This window comes from Hakea prostrata, chromosome 4 (genome assembly GCF_041222555.1).
Source record: "Hakea prostrata isolate BN-2017 chromosome 4, UWA_Hpros_2, whole genome shotgun sequence".
Lineage (NCBI taxonomy): Eukaryota > Viridiplantae > Streptophyta > Magnoliopsida > Proteales > Proteaceae > Hakea > Hakea prostrata.
In genome coordinates, this window is record NC_142603.1 from 56,008,661 (window position 1) to 56,029,359 (window position 20,699).

At 39.5% G+C, this 20,699-nt stretch overlaps 1 protein-coding gene across 2 annotated transcripts in view; it reads left to right on the top strand.

Annotated features, from left to right (window-relative positions):
- Window positions 1-3,227: 3,227 nt before the first annotated feature.
- The window catches only part of LOC149019765 (Galactose oxidase/kelch repeat superfamily protein), a 46,109-nt gene continuing 28,637 nt past the window's right edge, over window positions 3,228-20,699 (top strand). Inside the window, exons 1-3 of one of the 2 annotated variants that reach the window (XM_089153751.1) lie at window positions 3,228-3,290; window positions 3,430-3,489; window positions 13,063-13,638. In XM_089153751.1, coding sequence (XP_089009877.1) covers window positions 3,467-3,489; window positions 13,063-13,638 — 599 coding nt within the window. In that variant the 5' untranslated portion in view covers window positions 3,228-3,290; window positions 3,430-3,466. The other variant, XM_089153753.1, reaches the window with a different exon arrangement.

Sequence of the window (20,699 nt, forward strand, 5' to 3'; positions counted from 1 at the left end):
TCAAATCTAGCAACTTCATGTGCATCTATAGAACTAAATTTATTTATAGTTTCAAATCTTGCAATTTCAAGTGCATCTCAGAAACTGTACTCATTTACAATTTTAAATATTGTAATTTTAGGTGCATTTAGCAATATTTGTGGTGCGAAACTATCAACCACTATATACAATAAATAAAATTTAGATTGATTGATGACAAATCACAATTGTTAAGTCAACCTAATATTTTATTATCTGTTTGATTCTTATATTCAATAAAACAAATACCTTTTTATCACGATGCACTTACATTACAAGATTGACAAGATAAACTCCATCGTTACAGAAACATGCGAAGAGGTCGGTCATCATTTTCTTATTATAATAGAAAGTATAACAGCATATAGTCTGTCGTCTTTCTTATCCAAAATGATGAATAATATGAGCGGAGTCGTGCTAATAACATGTTATAAAATAAATAAAATATATTGAATAAAAAAAAAGAAAGACAATATGAGTTCAACTCTTCTATTGAGTTATTCATTACATATTTATAATAAAACTAACATCTTATTTGATATATAAATATCATAGTTTACAAATAAATACAATATATAATTTTCACACACAATAAGATGATATTCACGTGGAATGATAGATTGCTGCCCAAGATAGAATGTGCATAGAATGAAAATTTTGACTGCCAACATCGTGTAATGAGATGACTGTGATTTTCAATCAATATGGGAATGTGAATCATCAATATTGCATCCTAAGGTAGTTGAGATATTCAATTGGAAGTATAATCTTTTTGGGAGTAATTGACATCCATAAATAAATATTATTTATAACAAGAATGACATTTTCAATACCTAATAAGATTATTTTTCAAAAGTTTCATTAACCCACGTTTATAGAAAGAGAAGAGAATAATTAAGAAGAAAAAATGAAAAAGAAGAGGGGAGAATAAATAGGGATTGATGAGTTAGTTTTTAATTAGGAATCATATTTATACCCATTATTTTACCTTTAAAAGTTGTTATCAATATTGAGGTGGGCCAAATAGTGATATTTCATGTGTGGGAAGAGAAAAAACTAAAACAAGATTAAGGGAATTAATATAAAAACTGAGATAATTAAAGAAATTAGTATCATTTAAAAAAAAATCGAAAGCTCGCTAGCTCTCTGGCCCCGTTGTGGTTCCGCCCCTGACTGTTATACAACTGATTGTTGGGTTTGGGTGTCTTGTATTATGTGGGTCCATGTAATTATGGTTTTGGTTGTATTTGTAATTGAAACATGGTTTGGGTCAATTACTAGTATAGGGGTAAACTTGTAATTACATTGGGATTAAGGTTTTAGGTTTCCCTATAAATAGCCTCTATGGGATAACCTAGTAGACACGAAAGCAAAGGCTAATATACTTTGTGGGTGTGAGAGTGGTGTGAGGTTTCCTATAAATAGTGAAACTCTTTTTCTCTTTGGTGGATGTAAGCAGGGTTTTGCCGAATCACGTTAAATTCCCCTTGTGTGCTTTGCTGGTGTTCTTCTCTGTTATTGGTTGTGCATTCATTATCCATAAAACTGACATCGTATACAAATAAAATCAGAACAACTATACTATCTATTGAATGCACACTTAATTATTATCCATTCATCAAATATTCATTTCATACCATCGTCATTATGGTAGTGACGAGTGTTGGAATACTGAGTGTATTTTTTCTGGTTACAATATTCATCATTCACTTCCACCGGAGTGAATTATCACACATCTACATCATTCACTCATAAAATCACATCATATTCATGATGTTATTTCTATCACACATAATTTTTTTAATTAATTTGAAATGATATGTCATGCCAAGCATACCTTAATTGCATCAATTCTACAATTAATATATGTATGCATGTATAAATGAGATTTAATTAATAATTAAGCCATAGGTATTGGGGCAACTGTAAATATCCCTTTACTTTTTGCTTCCGTATATAGATTTTTAGAAATCTATACGTTAGGTTCAACACTCAACTTTTTTGAAGGGATTGATCATAGAATCATCCGTTTGTATAGAAACTTAAATGTGCACCTCTTGTTTTGTTTTCTACCCAAAAAAAAGAAGGAAAAAAAGAAAGAATCTAAACGTTAGGTTGTCAACGCTCACATTTTGGAATGTTTTGATTAGAGAGCCATTTGATTTTCGAGGATCATATTCGGGGAGCAATAGGGTGTCAACGGTTCGGGTTGGGCCGGTTTCGGGCTGGGCCTAACGGTTTCAAGCCGATGTGGTTTGGGTTCGGGCTGATTAACGGTTTGGACTAACAGTTTGGATTCGAGTTTACTAGCTGTATGTTTTGAGTACTTTGTTGGTGTGTAAAATTTATCAAGAGCATGTGAACACATATAACCATTAAGTTCTCTATAAGTCTCTTGTATTGGGTGTTCAAAACCTTTTTTATTTTTTGTCTACAAATAAGTAAAATTTTTACAAAAGAAAGCTTGCATCTTGATGAATTTTAGTAGGTTGTTTTTGCTTATTCTCCTCCCCCTTCATGACACTTGTAAAAATTGATCAAAACAAAGCATTAAAAGATTTTCAAATAATAATACAATTGCTAAATATTTAATAAGCCCATTTTCCAAATGGCAAAGGCTTTGACAGGCTTGTTGTTTGTATATTCCAAAGTAAAACAACTTAAGAAAACAAATGGATACTTAGGGGTTTTTCTGTCTCTTACATTTAAATTTAATTTATTTATAATGGGTTTAATGGGCTGATTTCAGGCCAAACGGTTTGGGCTTGTGGGCCATACACGGGCTGGCTCGGAACACCCCGAACCAGTGCGGGCCGAGGTTGTTTATGCCCAAACACAGTCCATTAAGCTTTAGTTCAGGCCGATTTGGTATGATTTTAACGGTTTAGGTTAGGTTTTGACACCCGACAGTCTATGTTCCCTTGACGACTTCACTACAAATTATGTAGGGCTTTGTGCCAATGGATAGTCAAGTGGTTAACAACCCATTACATTTATATCAACTGTTCCCTTGACGACTTCACTACAAATTATGTAGGGCTTTGTGCCAATGGATAGTCAAGTGGTTAACAACCCATTACATTTATATCAACTCGCCCTAAAAAAAAAAGAAAAATGTAGGGCTTACAAGTATATATATATATATATATATATTTAAGTAAATTTCATCATATAATTTTGTGGCCCTCGTGTAACTTGTGGTCAATAGCTGACGGGGAGCAGAGTTGTGGGGAGAAATTTCATTACAGCTCCGTTCAGGGGAAGCAATTCCAGTGTGAGCCGTCCGATTTGGCAACGATATGTTTCTTGTTTATTTTATTCTCTCCTTTCGTATAAAAAAATTTAAATGTTGGGTTATCAGCACTCTCTTTTTGGGCGGAATTGATTGGTTGCTTACTTCATGATATTCAGGTGCTGATCAAGTCTCAGTAGTGTTCAAGCTGCATTCATGGAGTCGATCGAGTTGGTCAAGTAAGTTTTTCGTTTTCCTTTATTTCTTTCATCTTTTTCCCCCAATTGTTGTTAGAGTGTCTAATTACTGAATGGAGCTTGAAGTCATGTAAGACATTGAGAAACTGCTCGTTTTGCGTTCACGTTTGTCATAGGCTCATTGTGCTAAGATTTTATTGGATATAAACCCCCTCTATTTACCATTGAAAGAAGAGCGAGTTTGACTAAATTTGATTGCAAGGAAGCAAGTGAGGTTATCTTTTAATCCACTCGGATTGGGCTGCTACGGAGGGCTTTCACAGAGGGAGAATTTGAAGAAAGGAAGATCATTAGAAGAAAGATTGGGGTTGGAACAATTCAACTCACTGTTGTTGAAGATGTTGTTGACTAGCAACTTAAACGATAGCAGAAACTCTTGAGAAAGAAAAAAGAAGAAATCGATGATAACAATCCCGTATGCATGTGCAAATAACACCAAAACTTTAAAAAAAGTCATATTCCTTTCAAGCTCATAGGAAAATTCTATGGGAACATTGTACAACCAACTGTGATGTATAATTTAGAGTGTTGGGCTGTAAAGAATTATCATATAGATAAACTTAGTTGCAGAAATGAGGATGCTAAGATGGATGAGTGACAAAACTAAGAAAGACAAGGATTGGTCATAATAGAGCTGGTTTGCCAGTATCTCCAATAAATGATAAGTTACGAGAAAGTCGTGACATGACCATATTCAATGGAGGCCTGTAACACCCTCTATGGACAAATGATTTAACTCAAATTGAAAGAATTAAAAGTAGGGGGAGACCGATGATAACCTTAAGAGAAGTGGTGAGAAATGATGTACATGGCTTTAGGCCTCGTATCTAGTATGGCCTAAAACAAAGTTGATTGGAAGGCAATAATCGTTGAAACTACCCCATTTAGTTGGGACAGTGCTTCTTCTTCTTGTTGTTGTTGTATATTCACTAATCAAATCATATGTAATTGATGGGGAGATGCATTACGTATACATAGACATTCTAAAATTTATAATTTGACTAAAAAAAAGGACTTCTAATGACTCTGAAAGACTCCAAAAAAAAAGGAAGGAAAAAGGAAAATAAAAATAAAAAATCAAGATAGAATTATATATTATTAAGTATCCTAATCTAACTTAAATACATACTTAAATATTAAAATTAACTGCTAATCCTATGTACTAGCATTGCCCCCACTTTATGGGCTCATTAATTAGGCTTATTACATCAATAAACCCAAAACGAAGAGCTTTAATGTCTATAGAATGCATCTATGGGCCAAAATTGAGTATTTTAAACTTAAGTAGTTAAGTTAACATTTTTAACTGTATTAGGGGAGAGAAAGAAAAAGAAAAGAAATTACATGAAAAAGAAATACAAAAAGAAGAGAAGGAAAATGAAAAAATGTAGTTGATGTAACCCCCAAATTGAGGGCCAATCTTCAGGAGCAATTAAATTGAATTTACCAATAGATTAGGTTTCCAAATCCCGCAGTTTAGGGAGATAAAGGTTGTTGGGGGTTTAGAGTTTAGGGGGTATGGGGTTCCTTTGTGAGATGGGTTGTGAAGTCTGAGGGAGAAGGCTTAGGTTAATGCTTTATGGACAGATATAATATGCTCTAAGATAATATTTATGATCTCAAGGATACATAGCCCATCCTTTGGGAGATATAGGATAAATTCCTTGAGATGAGTAGGTGTCATAATGGGTTAAATCTTGGAGGGGACGTAGGTAATAATATATCCCCAAAGTTTGGTGGAGTTTGGATGGCTAAATTAAAAGATGTGAAGGTTCTTGCTTTTAGGGTTTTGGGAAGTACGAAAATCAAGAAAATAATTATATGTTGAAATTGAATAGTCGATTGGGGTCAAATTGGGATCTAAGGTCACTAGGGTTTTGGGGGTAAGGAACATAATGTTTTGGCAAAGATCTAACGGTTAGATTGGCGTAGATTTGACCTTACATTTTGGGTCTATGGAAAAGTCCGAAAATTCAAGAAAATAAAATATAAGGGTGCAATGGCAGGGTAGGGGCGGGGAAGAGAAGTAGGGTTAGGGAAGGGAAGAGGTAAGCCGTAGGCTAGGGGAGGGGGAAAAGAGAAGGCTATGATGGGAGAAAAGTAGGGGCAAGGCTGGGGGTGTAGAGTAGAGGGAACTTGAGAAATTGCAGAAAATAAGAAAAAATCAGCAGCTGCAGGCCTCACTCCTCCTTGGAGACCACATACTTTCAATCAATTCTCCTTCAACACAATGTTTATTCAATAATTCTTAAGCTGCCTTGTATACAAGTCTGTTGGGGGGGGGGGGGGGGCAATAAGGATTCAGACTAGGACTTGAAATTTGGAAACAAATCAATGTAGGACTTCTACTTTACTTGTGACTGCCATTCTATTAAGCACTCGCACTTACCTTAACTTAGGATGATTCAAATTACAAACCAAGTGTTGGACTACTCTCACAATTATTTTGGACTACGACTAAAGGAGTCATTTTCTAAATAGGACTCCTAACTAGACTAGGACTTTGTCATAGCTTAGCAAATAATAAAATAATATTAGGACTAGAATCCTGCTAAAACTCTCATTCTACTTAGATTAAGTTGGGTAGGACCAGGGGCACCCAGAATGACCATAATGCCCCTATGCTGGCCAAATTTCTTGGGCTGCTGGTAGGGCCACAGTGTACTGGCAACCTCCCTGACAAGGTAAAAATTTCGATCGATATGAACATTTTAACCTTGGAAAAGGTTGAAATTTCGAGGTTTCGGTCGAAATTGAAACCTCAAAATTTCGACCAAAACTGGATACTTTTTTCCTGAATCTTGAAAACTCAATTTCGAGCCTCAAATGCACTCAAATTGATTTGGATTTTTGCATATTAGCTATTTCAAGCATAATAAACACTATAAAACTACCAGTTTACTAAAAAACTACTGAAAATGTAACATCCAACATTCCAAGTATATAGTACATGAATCAGAGAAGAAGCGAGAATGTTATTACTTACAAGTCTATTCTATTCAAGCCTCAAGGTCTCCCTCTTCCGCCTGCACCCCATACAAATGACAATATAACTCCCATGATGTTTGCCCCCGCCCCATATAGTTTTGGACATAGTCAAGAACTGCACTCTGTATGTGGCCTCATCCACATGCATAAGATTCCCTAACGGTGGGAAGTTGTGAATCTCCAAAGGAACTGGTGGTGGTGGGCCTTGTGGCTGTGGAATAGTGTGGAAGATCTGCTCAACAAATGAAAGAGCACCCTGCCCCTGGCTCTCAGGACTAGGAGAAGGATAATGATACTGATAAGGTCCTAGTGGCTGACTCTGATAATCGACAGTGGGAGGGACACCATAAGCTCCATAGGCCGCTCCATAATCATAATGCTCCAGTCGTGGCTGACTGGCCTGACCCTGAATCTGATAGCCAGGAGGGACACCATATGGTCCATAAGGACCATAACCATAAGTCAATTCGGTAGAACCAATACTCTCCATAGCAGTATCATATGAGGACTCTGCAGGCGTATGCCATCCGGATCCTCTGGAGGTGGAGGAGTCTCTAGCATCATCAATGCTCATCGATCTCATAGATCCCACCAAGCTCTCGGCATTGGATGGACGGTAGGACCCATATGATGGCGTGTCCTCTGTGCTCCAGCCGTGCTGTCTCCCCTTCCCCTTCCTCGAATTTGTAGAGGAAACATTTTTGCCTCGAGATGCAGCTCCAGTATGGTCTGAATCCTGTGTCGCGTGGGTGAACTGACTCTCTCCTGTGAATCTCAGTGGTCGTACTCCCCCCCTTGACTCTCACGTACTGGTGGTGGTGGTGGTCTGTCCCTAGGATCAGCTGAATCCTAATCACAAGGTCCCACACCCTCCTCATCCCCTCCATCATCACCGTCATTGCTATCGTCATCATCACCACCATCGTCGTCATCGCCGGAGGCTTGAGTCACCTCATCCTCAGTGTCGGACCAGAAAATCAAATCCTCACTCTGGGTGGATGCACTAGGGTGTGGCACGAAGGGACGGGCGGGCTCTGCATGTGGCCTCCCCTCCTGGGCCATGAAGTCCCCCACATCAGCCCCCATCTCCTCTGCAATTTGACTATTGGTAAGACCTCCCTCCTCATCCAGCAATCTGTCTCCACTATCCCTGATCGAGTCAACTACTGGGTTATCATCATCATCCATCTCAAATATGTCGGCCAACTCAATATTGGTGCTCTCTTTATCCATCCCCTGTCTAATATGATCCTCTCTCAGTCTCATATTATAGTGTAGGTAGACAAGGTCCTCTAGACGCTTCACACCCAATCGGTTGCGCCTCTTCGAGTGAATAAGGCTGAAGGTGCTCCAATTTCGCTCACAACCAGTGGCAGAACATGTTTGGGAGAGCACTTTGCTTGCAATCCTACTCAAGTTGTGTGAATCATGTCCATATTGCAACCACCACTCAGCTGCAACAAACATAGACTTCAAGTCATTTTAATACTTTTTACTTAAATAACTAAATTAAAGATAGAATATAATAATTAAATGTATAATGAAATAAATGAATGAACTTACCCGTAGGGGCGGTTTCCCGTCCCGATACGGCCACAGCACGACCGAAGCTCCCAGTGGCATCCCTAAAAGCCTTTATCTAATATATAAAGAGAAAAAACAATAACTAGTTACTAGGTTAATGACTTAGTATAAAACTACGAATTGTGAATATCAAATGATTCAAATCACTATCCCACCTCCATAAAGATGATTGCTTGTTTAACTGTATCCGGTTCGAACTTCTCCACTACAGTTTGGACAGCATTCATCAAATCTTGCCTCATCCCAAGATTGTCCTTGTAATGGTACTTGGGATTTAAATAGTATACTGTGTAAGAAAAAGTATGTCATAAAAGGGAATAGTTAATGCTTAATAGTGTGATAACATAATGAAAATTAAATTAAATACTAGACTTAACAACTCACCAGCCTTATGCAGCGGATGCTATAACATAGACTCCCATCTACTGTTGATGATTTGAAGGACTTTCTTGTTGCCGCGTGGGTGGACCTGAGCAACTTGCTGCTTCATCCTATCTACTGCAGCAAATATGTGTGCTAGAGTAGGTTTTCTTTGCTGATCTACCATCCTCAACACATTCACCACAGGCTTAAGCATCTTCACCACTATCCTCACCTTGTGCCAAAAAGCATCATCGAGGATGGTCAACTGTGCTCTCCTTCCTCCCACTGATGAAGAACCCTCCCAGTTAAACCACTCCTCTGATGCAAACATACTCCTAAGGCCAGTCTTCCTACTCTCAAAGCTCTGCAGTGCTATCCAATTAGTAGCAAATCTGGTTATGCCTGGCCTCACTAACTCACCTTGACACTTGTCCCTCATCATCCTTAATGCATAGGTGTGGTTATATATGAAGGTGCTAACATGTAGAGCTTGCTCCACGGTATTCTTCACAAGCTTGACCTTTCCAATGTCCTTCAACATTAAGTCAATGCAGTGAGCAGCACAAGGAGTCCAAAAGAGCCTATATCTGTCCATCCATCAAGGCATCAAGCCATCAATACAAAGTTATAAAGTGTACATGTATATGTGTAATGTAAATATATGTATTTACAAATGAAAATTAATACTATATGTTTAGATACCTGGAGTTCTCCTGCATCTTCAACCCAGTTTTCTTGTAGTTGAAGCCATTATCACTCACAATTTGAACCACATTTTCCACTCCAACCTCCTTCACCACTTGCTTCAATAATTTGTAAATGTATTTTGCATCCTTCTTCTCACCGGATGCATCTACTGACTTGAACACTGTCCTCCCATCACAATTCAACATGAAATTGATGATGGACTGTCTAGTAGGACCAGTCCAACCATCAGTCATAAGAGTCACTCCATAATGATTCCACGTGGGCTTTAATCCCTTAATGTACTCATTTATGTCCTCTTTATGCTTAGGCAAATACACATTATATATCTCATATGGAGTGGGGCCCTGTACACCACTCCCAGCCCTGCCTATCTGCTCAATCATATCTCTGTAGTAGGGCCCCTGGGCTGTATGTGCTGGAACACTATGGTAATGAGCCCATTTGGAGAAAGCCATCCCCACTTTCTCCTTCACACTCCCCCATAAGTGCTTCAACTTTCTCTGTTTATGCTCAGGCTTCGCAAATAGGGCCGGATCATTGTGAAGAATCTTAAGATCCGGATCTGTAGGATGTGCTGAGGAAGCTCGACCCCTTGTAGGGGCCTGTGGGATAGGAGCCTCCTGCCTCACACTCTGAGACCTCCTTATAAGGACTTGGGAGCCACCTGTGCCTCCCATACCTACTGGCTCTCTAGAGGACCCACAACCAAGACCCCTCTGTTGCCTCTTGATGTCATCAATCCTTTGCTGCTCCCTACTCATCATCATCGCCCTCCTTAGCTGATCAGCCTCTAGATCAGGGTCACTATCTCCTGGCTCATCCCTACCATAACCCTCAGGATCTGGAAGGTCATCTAAGCAGGCATCCTCGAACTCATCTCTTTGTGTTCTCTTCTCTTTCCTCTTTTGCTTTCCACCACTAATATATGAGGCCATTGCCCTCTTGACCTCTACAGACTTCTTTGGGCACCCTGTTACATCCCTGTTGTCACCAGCTAGATGCACCTTCAATTTAGTGGCCCCACCTCTTCCTATTTGTTTCTTGCAATATTTACACTCGCTCTTCCTCCTATCAGTTGTCAGTGGCCTCCCATGTTCCCAAGCTATGTCTGACATTTTTAAAATAGAGTGCCTGATACAAGAAACACACACTAAGTATCTTGAAAAGCTCCACAATATGCTCCAAAAATGACATACATGCTTCTAATAATAACCTCATATTTTTAAATATAAAAAAATATATGTATAACTATATAAGTATTTTTTAATATATAAATAAATTTAAAAAATATAAAATACACACAAACTCTCTTAAAAATATCCACAACACGCTCCAAAAATTGCATACATGCTTCCACTAATACTCCGCTATTTTAAAATTTAAAACAGGAATTAATTGGTTTTTTTTTTAATTATTTAAATATATATTAAATACAGTAAAATTACATAATTATCAGAAAAAAAAAATTAATTCAACACCATCACAGCAATATGGTGTCTCAGCTCTCACATACATTCATTTGAAGCTTATACATGTACTATACATATGCATTTTTAGCAATATACATAATTTAGTAAATAATTTTTAATAACAGAAAAATAAAAAAATAGTAGGAAGAATCAAAAAATAATTTTGACACTACAAATTCATAGATCAACACTCTAAAGTAAACATATATAAATTTGGAAGCAATCTAACATGATTTAAGGCACAAATGAAACAAAAATAAAAAAATGAGGAAGTTGGTTACTCACCTTGCAAGATTTGAGAAAATGCACAAATGGAGGAGCAAATCAAGTGTTTGAAGGAAATGGAATAGTAGAAATTAGGTGTAGAAGGGGATGAAAGCAAGAGAAATCAGCAAAATCTTCAAAAGGAGGTCGAAATCTCCAGGGCGATATGGCTCGGTAGGTCGAAACAGCGTCGAAATGTCGAAAAGGAGCTCGAGTTGGATACTTTAAATGCTGTGGAAGTATCGTTTCAGCCTGATATGGTATCGATTTGGAATTTTGCAGACATTTCGGTGGAATTTTTTTCCATGCTCCCTGGGCCTTCTTTGGGGTGGTCCTACGTCAGTTTCACATCAGCAGTATTATTCAGTAAACTGTGTCTAGGTTTAACAGCTTGATGTTAACTGTTGACTTGGTAGCTGATTGAGTTTTAAAATTGGAGATGTTGTAAATATATTTTCCCCATTTATTTAGAAATTTTCAGTTGCTCTGAAACTTTCAAGTGATTGATAGACTTCCTCTAGCCATAAGATGACTCATGAATGCTAATTCGTTGAACTTTCTCCCATCTGTAACGTTCAGTTTTTAATCCATGGTTATTGTTATCATTACTATAATACTATCACTAATGGTGCTGCTGCCACTGCTGTGTCTTTTGTTAATATTAGGGATAATTACTGTTACCCCCTGTAATGTAGTTTAAGTACTAAAAGGAACCTACTTTTTATGAAATTACTGTTGTCCCCCTCAGTTCTAATAGTGTTAAGAGACCGTTACAGTTGAATGTTTAATGTCCATTTCGTCCTTCTAATATTAAAGTCAAAATACAATACTATCATCATTTAGAAAAAAACTATATCAAGTACCAATTTTAGAGTTGTATTCTTATTATTTTGATTTTCAAAAAAAGATTACCTAAATTATTTTTTCTGCTAAGAAAATGAACTTCCTAAAATTGATAACACCAAATTAGATAGTAAAATAAATTATGGGAACTTCTTAAAATTGATAACATCAAATTGGAAAGTGAATAACAAAAACTAAAAAGCAATGCCAAATTGAAAAGTAGATATAAAAAAGCTAAAAAAAAGGAGCTACCTAATTAGGGTTAATTTTTTCCTAATTACTAAGGTAATAATGTAAGTTAGTATAAAGTCTAAATAAGTAGAATAAAACCTTAGGGTTATTTTGGGATTTTAATATAAATAAAAATTGCCACATCATCACTTAACTAAAGGAGTTTAACGGTAGGGGGGCAATAGTAATTACAAGTGAAGTTTAAGGTTGGATTACTAATTTCAAAAAGTATAGGGAATAAAATAGTAAGCTATAGTACAGGGGGGCAACAATAATTATCCTTAATTATTATTTATTGCTACTGCTCCTGCTACTAATGTTCTTATTGTTGTCTGCAATCATTTTAGTTTGTTTAGATGTATTTATACAGTGGATGTGGTGACACTTAGAGGCAAAGGAGATCATGGGAGTCCAATATTGTAATAAACTAGCAATTTAAGAATTCCTCTTAGTAGATTATTTGTGTAAATGAAGAACAACAACATCCAAGCTTTATCCCAGCTCATTGAGGTTGGCTTTGTGCATCCAATAACAGATAATAGATTAAAATAACAAAATGCAGAAAGAGGGGGGGGGGTTGTCATACAATATGGACACAACTAAATGGTTGTTGAGAAAATAAAGTGGGTTACATAGGGCATCAAGACAAACTTCAGGGCACCTGCCCTTCTTAGCATTCAATTGCGTCTTAAGTACCTAACATTCTGCTCCAAACTTCAAGGATGTTTGAATACACACACTTTTAACATTATGTGTGTCAATGACAACCCAATCATTTGATGCATGCCATTCAATTAATGAATGCTCTCTTTATCATCTGACAGTCTTGAAAAAAAATTTCATTGTTAGTGTCATTTTGTGGGGTCAACAATTTTTGTTTCTTAATGAGCCACTCATTAGTGGGGGTTGACTCTTTTGTATGTTAGCTAGGTAGCTTGAACATATTCAGCCGGTGGACATTTTAGCCATGATATATTGGTTTCATTTCTCCAACTGACCAAACAGTCTTTCTGTTTCTATCCCCTCTCATCTTCTGCTCCCCTCCCCTCCTTTAAGTGTACTTGTAATTGTGTATTCATCAAGAATTCTGATCTGGTCATCTTAGGGAATCTGGGCATCAACCTATAATTCCAGGTTTGCCTGATGACTTGGCTTTGAGGTGTTTGGCAAAAGTGTCTCATGGGTATTATGGACTGCTTGAAACTGTTTCCAAGAGATGGAGAGATGTATTCAGAAGTTCAGACTACTGCAACTTAAAAGCTAGAGAAGGATGGTGTGGGAACTGGTTATTTGTTCTGACAGAAGGGATCAACGCTAAGTGGATTGCTTATGATCCAGATGCTGACAAATGGCATCCTCTTCCTGAAATTCTAAGTTCCAACCCTGGCTGGCATCATTATGGATTTTCATGTGTTACTGTGCACAACAAATTCTTAGTGATTGGGGGCTCCTACGCACCACATGATCCCGCATTTTCACACCAACTGCCTGTGCCAACTAATGCTGTCGTGCAGTTTGATCCATTCGAGAGAAAATGGACTAGATTGTCTAGTATGAAAATGTCACGATCCCACTTTGCATGCTGTGTAGTTTGTGACAAGGTTTATGTTGCTGGGGGACGCACAACATCAAATGCCAGAGGACTTGCTCTGGCTGAAGTTTATGATCCGTCGAAGGATAGGTATGTTCCTGGTAACCTGAATGGTGTATCTGTCAAAGTCCAGGACTCCAGGTACTCTAGAAATGTTTTTGTTAGTCAATCACTGCTTATATGCTTGTGTTTTAAGTTTCATTCTGGGTATTTTTTTGTTATTGGAGAGTAAATGCTTCTATGTTTAACTGTCATTTTCTACTGTAACTATCGTTTTCTACTGGAGTGGCTTCTTCCAAGGTTTTGTTATGCGCGATGCATTGTGTTCCTGTGATGATAGTTCTTTCAAAAGCTACTTCATGGATGGTCTAACTGTTTCAATTTAGTCTGTTGTTGCTTGCACCTTCCAAAGCTAGTCAGCATCCATGGGCAATTCATGTGGGAAAACAAACCAATAGACTGAAGTCACTGACCAACTTCGTGACAAGAAGTGATTGACATATCCGTGGTCCCAATAGCTTTAGTAGTTGCTTCGGTAGGATTCTTATCCCAATGCTTCTTCAACAAGTTAGTCTTTGTTCTATTTTAATTTAATTTAGTTCTATTAGTTGAAAGAAGTGACTTAAATAGCAAAACATATGTAAAATTATTGAAATTATTTTCCGTCATTTCTATCCAAACTTGTTGTCAGTTTTGTCCATTGTGATAAGAGATGGAGCTGTGTACAGTAGGTATTTTTTTGGGGATATGTAACTTCTGAGAGTGTTGGGATGCAGCCCTAGATTGAAGAGATTCAACTAGGTGCCAGCTTTCCAGGATCTCGACTCAAAAAGTAAGGGTTTAGAATTTTAAGATTTTGGAATATTTGATTGCGATACATAAGGAAATAGATTATATTGGTTGGATGGTGATGAAACTTGTGCAGAACTTAGGTAACGGTATATAGGGACGATCCCTAAAGTTTGGGACGGTTCTAACAGGCAGATTGGTGTAAACCCAAGTTGGAAATATGAGTTCTTTGGGGAGTACACAAATTCAATAAAGGAGTTAGGACTATGAGTTTTTGATGGTATTTTGATGTATAACCTTGGTTGGAAGAAGAGGATGACAAGTACAGGCTATTGGGTGGATTTCTGGCTGGAGATAAGTTATAGTGACTAGGGTTGAAGGAAAATGACTTTAGAAAGAAAAGAAAAGAAAGAATAGATAAATAATTTGGTTTTGAGATAATTCAACTTACTTCTGTTGAAGATTAGGTCTAATGAGAAAACAATACTCTTGGAGAAGATAGGAGATCACTTAGGAAAGGAAGAGATTGCATAAGAGAAAAAAAGGGGGGGGGGGGGGGGGGAGATGCTATGTCATTTTACCTCATTGAATAGCAATAAACAGAACTCAAAATTCATCCTCTATTTGGTGGGGGATGCGTAGCATATAGACTTTCTAAAATTCCTAATTTGACTCATAACAAGACTCTAATCACTCTAAAAAGCTAGATGAGGTAAATAAAATCTAAAGAATAGTCTGTCCTTCAGTTCTCTTCCTACCAGATGACCTTGCCATGACACCCGAGCTGGCCTTCCAGAGCTTTCTGTACCTTTGCCAGAATCCTTCCGTCTCTCATATTTGATGCCTCCCTTCCCTTCCTTCTTCGCTTGATGTCCTCCTCCCCTCATTCCACTATCATTTCCCGCTCCTCCCTCCAACCCCTTCCTGCTCTGACTTCTTCTTGGGCTGCTTCTACTGCTGCCATACCTTTGTCTGACCTTTTTACTTCGTCATCCTGCTACTCTACAAACAACCTTACTTTTATCCCTCCCACCTCTATTGGTTCCACCCTTCATGCCCGCTGCCCTGCACCTGCCACTGCTCCAGGCATCCTCAATTGGCAATCTGCGGTCATTGTTCATTCTCTAGGTCTTTGCCTTCTTTTACCATTGTTAAACCCTCCCTTACGAAGCAATGACAGGCCTATGGCATTATGAATATGTTCCCTGGATTGTGGAATTTTCATCTTCAACTTCTTGTCCCTGATTACTAAGACCAAAGCTCTCAATAGTTCTCCTTGATTGGTTGGCGAGGTACCTGTTTTCCTCTGGCAATGGGAGAAATCAACCTAGCTCCACAGGTTTCCTTATAGATTAATCTCCTCGGTCTCCCTTTGGAATTTTTGCACGATTATTGTCTCAGTAGGATTGGCTTCACTATTAGTAAACTTCCCCATTCTGATGCAAACACTTGAAGGATGTTGCGCCTCTCATATCCTCGCATCTGTGTGGAAGTTTTTGCTACCAACCCCTCCCTTTCTTCATCGCTGTTGAAGATGACGAAGGGCTATGCTTCGACCAAATTATCTCCTATGATTGGGCTCCTGATTCCTGTCTTGTTTTTGCCCACAACTATGAAGATTGTGTGGCCTCCCCTTTTCTTGGGAATATCTCCCTGCGGCCCTTCAATTCCACCGGGGTTCCCTCCCTCATCTGTCGCCCCCTGTGATGCTTCTCGCAATGGTGCACCTCCCCCAGTTACTGTTTGGTTCATTGATGGCCTCAGAGATCCTAGTTGTGGTAGAATCAAGAAAAGGAAAAAGAATCACTACCAGTCTGGAATTCCTATGTCCCTCTCATCATAGGAGTAGGCCCTGGTCATTCACTTGGCCTAGGGGTTACTTGGGAGGGCCCTTTGGCCAGTTCCACCTACTAGGCAGACGGATGCGGACATTGGTAGCTTATCTGGCTTAATGTATGATATGAGTATTGGCAAGAGTTCGTTTAGAGGGGCTCAGAGCAGTGGCACATATTTTATCCCAGTGTTAACTATGACTGCTAGTCAGAGTCATAATCTGAGTCACAATGTGGTGGCACAGGGTCTTCTTTCATTGATGACACATTCTCCTGCCTTGTCCTTATCTTTGCTCGCCAGCCAGCATATCCGTGCTCATACCCAACACCTAGGGCACCATACCATCCATATAAGAGCTATAGTGGTGGATCAGGTGTAGTACATCCCAACCTTCACATTATGGTGGTGACCTATTTTAGGATAGGTTACTTTTATTATGTTGATGATGCCATATACATGGAGGTGGTGTCCAAATATGTTGATACTTCTTATGTTCAATGTCATGGGGTTACCATGTGGCACTGGGTGAGAGTTGGTTGTGATGGACATCCAATGGGTTGAGCTAGGTTGAGACAATAACTTCTACTGGACTAGGCCTTATTTATGATTGATGGTATATTGTGGACTTGTGAACTTTTATCTTATTCATTATAATTTTTAATCGAGTACTGAGTTCTACTTGTATCTTGAATTCTAGTTGTTCTTGTTTCTGTTCTTGCATTTTAATGGAAGTTTTAGTGTTCTCTTGCATAATATCCATGTTTATATTTGTCAAAAATATGTGCTCCTGACTTCCAGTTTCATCCACATATAGCCAGATATGTGCAAATCAAGAGCACCACTTTGTGTTCTTAGTAAAAAAATAATATTCCTTTGTGTTTGTGCGCCTTAAATTAGGTTGTACACCAAAAATTAAACCCAAAAAAAAAAAACTTAAATACCCTCGAAAAGGCTGTTGAAATGCTTCACCCGAGATCTTGATATCGTGACCGTCTTGACAAGGTCGAGACAATGAGATGACGAGATTTAGTACATTGATGTCTACACATGGATATGGGGATGGATTAGGATTAGGATCATCTTTTGTGAACTCCATCTTTGGTTACCATCACCCTCAGTTCATCCAACATCCTCTACAGTTTTGGTGACCCATTCCTCAGGTTGGGATATCTCTCTCACATTGACGATGGGACCTATAGATGGGCAATTATGGGTACTGAAGCATTTGGTCCCACACCATGTCATGGGATATGTTGCACATGCAGGGGAGGCTGAGATAGATGTAGTGGTATGTGGCTCGTGGGATGGATCCACTGATGGACTTATCATGGAATTATGTGGAGATCTTGGCACAAGTTTCTTTTTGCTTATTTAGTTTGTGGTTGTCATGTTGTTTACATGGAATATTGATTGTATTACATAAGTTCATTGATTACAGTTTACAACTCTTTGTATTTGTTGGAATGGATGATGTCTCTCCAATTAGTAGGGTATATAGATGAGTACTTTTCACTGATTCTTTATGCAAAGTAGCTCATTCATTGTAATCATTGTGTTTATTAGGCTTCAAATAATTTGTGTGCAAGAGCCTAGATAAAAAAAACAGTTAAAATACGGCTGAAACCCAGGACCAACATTTCCAGAGAGAATTCTCTGGTTTTGGCCCTTCTCATTTAGATTTCGGCCATATCTCGGTTTTGAGGCTAGCTGAAATCAGCCTTGAAACCGCCTCCCTCCACATGCCTTCCCTTTCTCGTGTGTTAAAAGCATAAGTAACAATGCATACAAACCTAATCGAAGTCCCAATTATTCTCACTCCAGAATGGATGCATCGAGAATTCTCTTGCAATACCTCAATTCTTAAAGCATTAGCATCCTAGCCTATACAAATTCTAACAGGTAAACATTTTTTTTGTTTGTTTGTTTGTTTTTGGATGAAACCTTGAAAAAGGGGTAAGAGAAGAATATACAAGGGGGGAGAAAAAGGTTGGGGGGGGGGGGGGGGGGAGGCAATCAGTTTTTAAGTAGTAGACTGGAGGATAGAGCTCAAAGCCTCAAACCTAGGTAACATGTGTTTGTTCCTTTGGGTTGTCAACAACCGGGGGATGGGGAACAAGCTGGATCCTAGAAGAAACATAAAAATGGATGGCTTTCCAAATCATGTCCACAAATCTAGATTTGGACGTCCATCGTGTAAGGTTCCTTTCCCGCCACAGGTGGTGGATAGTAGCACAAAAGACTATCTTGCCAACACGGTCGCATATAGTAGGGCCAGAAAAGCACCTCAAGAACCCAAGGCTAATCGTGAGCAAAATCAAAGGAGTGGCATGAGTGGGGTCAGATGTAGGGGAGGGCTTTCTCGCTGAGGAAGTGGGTGTGGGAGCAGGAAAAGAAAAGGTGGTCAAGGTCCTTAGAACCATTCCAACCGAAGGTGTAGTTTGGGTTAACAGGGACGTGGCGGCTAATGAGGAAGGATTGGGTGGGGAAGGCAAGTTTAGGGCTCTCCAAAGAGTGAGGGCATAGTGGGGGACATGTCCTTTAAACTAGACTAGAACGGCCCAAGCAACCAATTGACCAAGGGTGCGAATAAGGTTCCAGGCAGAAGATGTGGAGAAGATATTAAAGGGGGAGTGGAGCCAAATGAAGTTGTCATAGGGAAGGTTGTGAAGAAGGAGGGGGCCGGGGGAAGGAGGCTTAGACTTATATGAGACTTAGGTGGGATTATGAGGGGGGACCATGAGCCAAGGGTGATGAAGGTATTAAGGGAGTCTGAGTTAGGAATACGAGATCTATAGAAAATTCAAGGTTCGAGTAGATTTTAGAGGATGCCCAAAGAATGCCACAGATCTAACCACAAGGAAATGGAGGAGCCAAAAGAGATATGGGAGGAGGTGGCAGGAAGAGCAATGGGTCTTAGGAGGAGAAGCTTCCTCTCAACAAGAGGGATTGGAGGGCGGGGGGACCATCCAAATGGAATCAGATTTAAGAAGGTAGGAATTATGTTTGATGGTGATTTTCCAAATGAGTTTAAGGAGGTTGGCCACATTGTAATCTTGGATGTGGCAGATCTGTAGGCCCCCTTTAGACTTCAGTTTGCAAACAAAATCCCAGCTGATGGGGGGGGGGGGATGGAGGCTTAGACTTATGTGAGACTCAAGAGGGATTATGAGGGGGAGACCATGAGCCAAGGGTGATGAAGGTATTTAGGGAGGTTGAGTTAGGAATACGAGATCCATAGACAATTCGAGGTCCAAGTAGATTGTAGAGGATGCCCAAAGGATGCCATAGATCTAACCATAAGGAAATGGAGCCAAAAGAGATCTGGGAGGAGGGGGTAGGAAGAGCAATGGGTCTTAGGAGGAGAAGCTTCCTCTAGATCCAGGAGGGTAATGGAGGGGGCGGGGGGGGGGGTCCATCCAGATGGAATTAGATTTAAAAAGGTAGGAATTATGTCTGATGGTGATCTTCCGAATGAGTTTAAGGCAGCTGGCCACATTGTAATCTAGATGTGAAACATCCGTAGGCCCCCTTCAGACTTCAGTTTGCAAACAACATCCCAGCTGATGGGTTGGAGGATATAGAAGGATTCTTGACCTTTCTAGAGGAAAGCACAAAAGAGGGCCTCCATGGCTCGGATGGTATCTTTAGGGATGGAAAAGATATCGCACTAGTAAAAGTAGTAGAGTTGGAGGACCGAGCAAATGAGCATAAGACGACCAACAAAGGAGAGAAGCTTGACTTTCTATAGTTGGAGTTTCTTGCAGATATAGTCTAGCATTGGAGCACAGTGGTGGCTAGTGAGTCTATCTAGCGGGAGGCCAAGGTAGACCACAAGAAGGGAGCCAAGGGATAAGCTTGATACGTTCTAGAGGGAGGCTTTAATCGAGTTGGAGATACTGGAAAGGGAGAGGATGGATTTGAAGAAGTTGACCTTCAGGTCGGAGAGGGATTCGAAGAGGGAGAGGGCGGAGAGAATAAAGGAGATAGAGGAGTGGGAGGCCTTGGAGAAGATCATTAGGTCATTTGCAAAAGCAAGGTTGCACTGGTGAGGTTAAGGGCTTTGCATTTGGGGAGGGGGGAGATGAGCAATTAATCAATTTTAGATTAGAGGATTCGGTTAAGGACCTCAAGGGACAGAGAGAAAAGAAAGGGAAAGAGGGGGCAACCTGGTGGATATCAACTTGAGAGGAGAGGAACCCGGGTGGTGGCCATTCGTCAGAATAGAGGAGGGGAGGAGATGCAAATTTCGACCCAATGAATGAACGCAGGGGGAAGCATCGTGGGGAGGACCTCATGGATGAAGTCCTAGCGGAGGGAATCAAAAGCTCTGTGGAGATCCACCTTTAAGAGCACAGCAGCTAGGGAGTGAGTGGCTCAGTCAAAGCCTCAAACAATCTCTGCACAGAGGATAATTTTATTGGCAATACTACGGCTAACGATGAAAGCAGACGGTTGGCAAGGATTTTAGTGATGAATTTGTAGTGGATGTTACAAAAAGAGATAGGATGGAAATTGGACAGGGAGGTGGT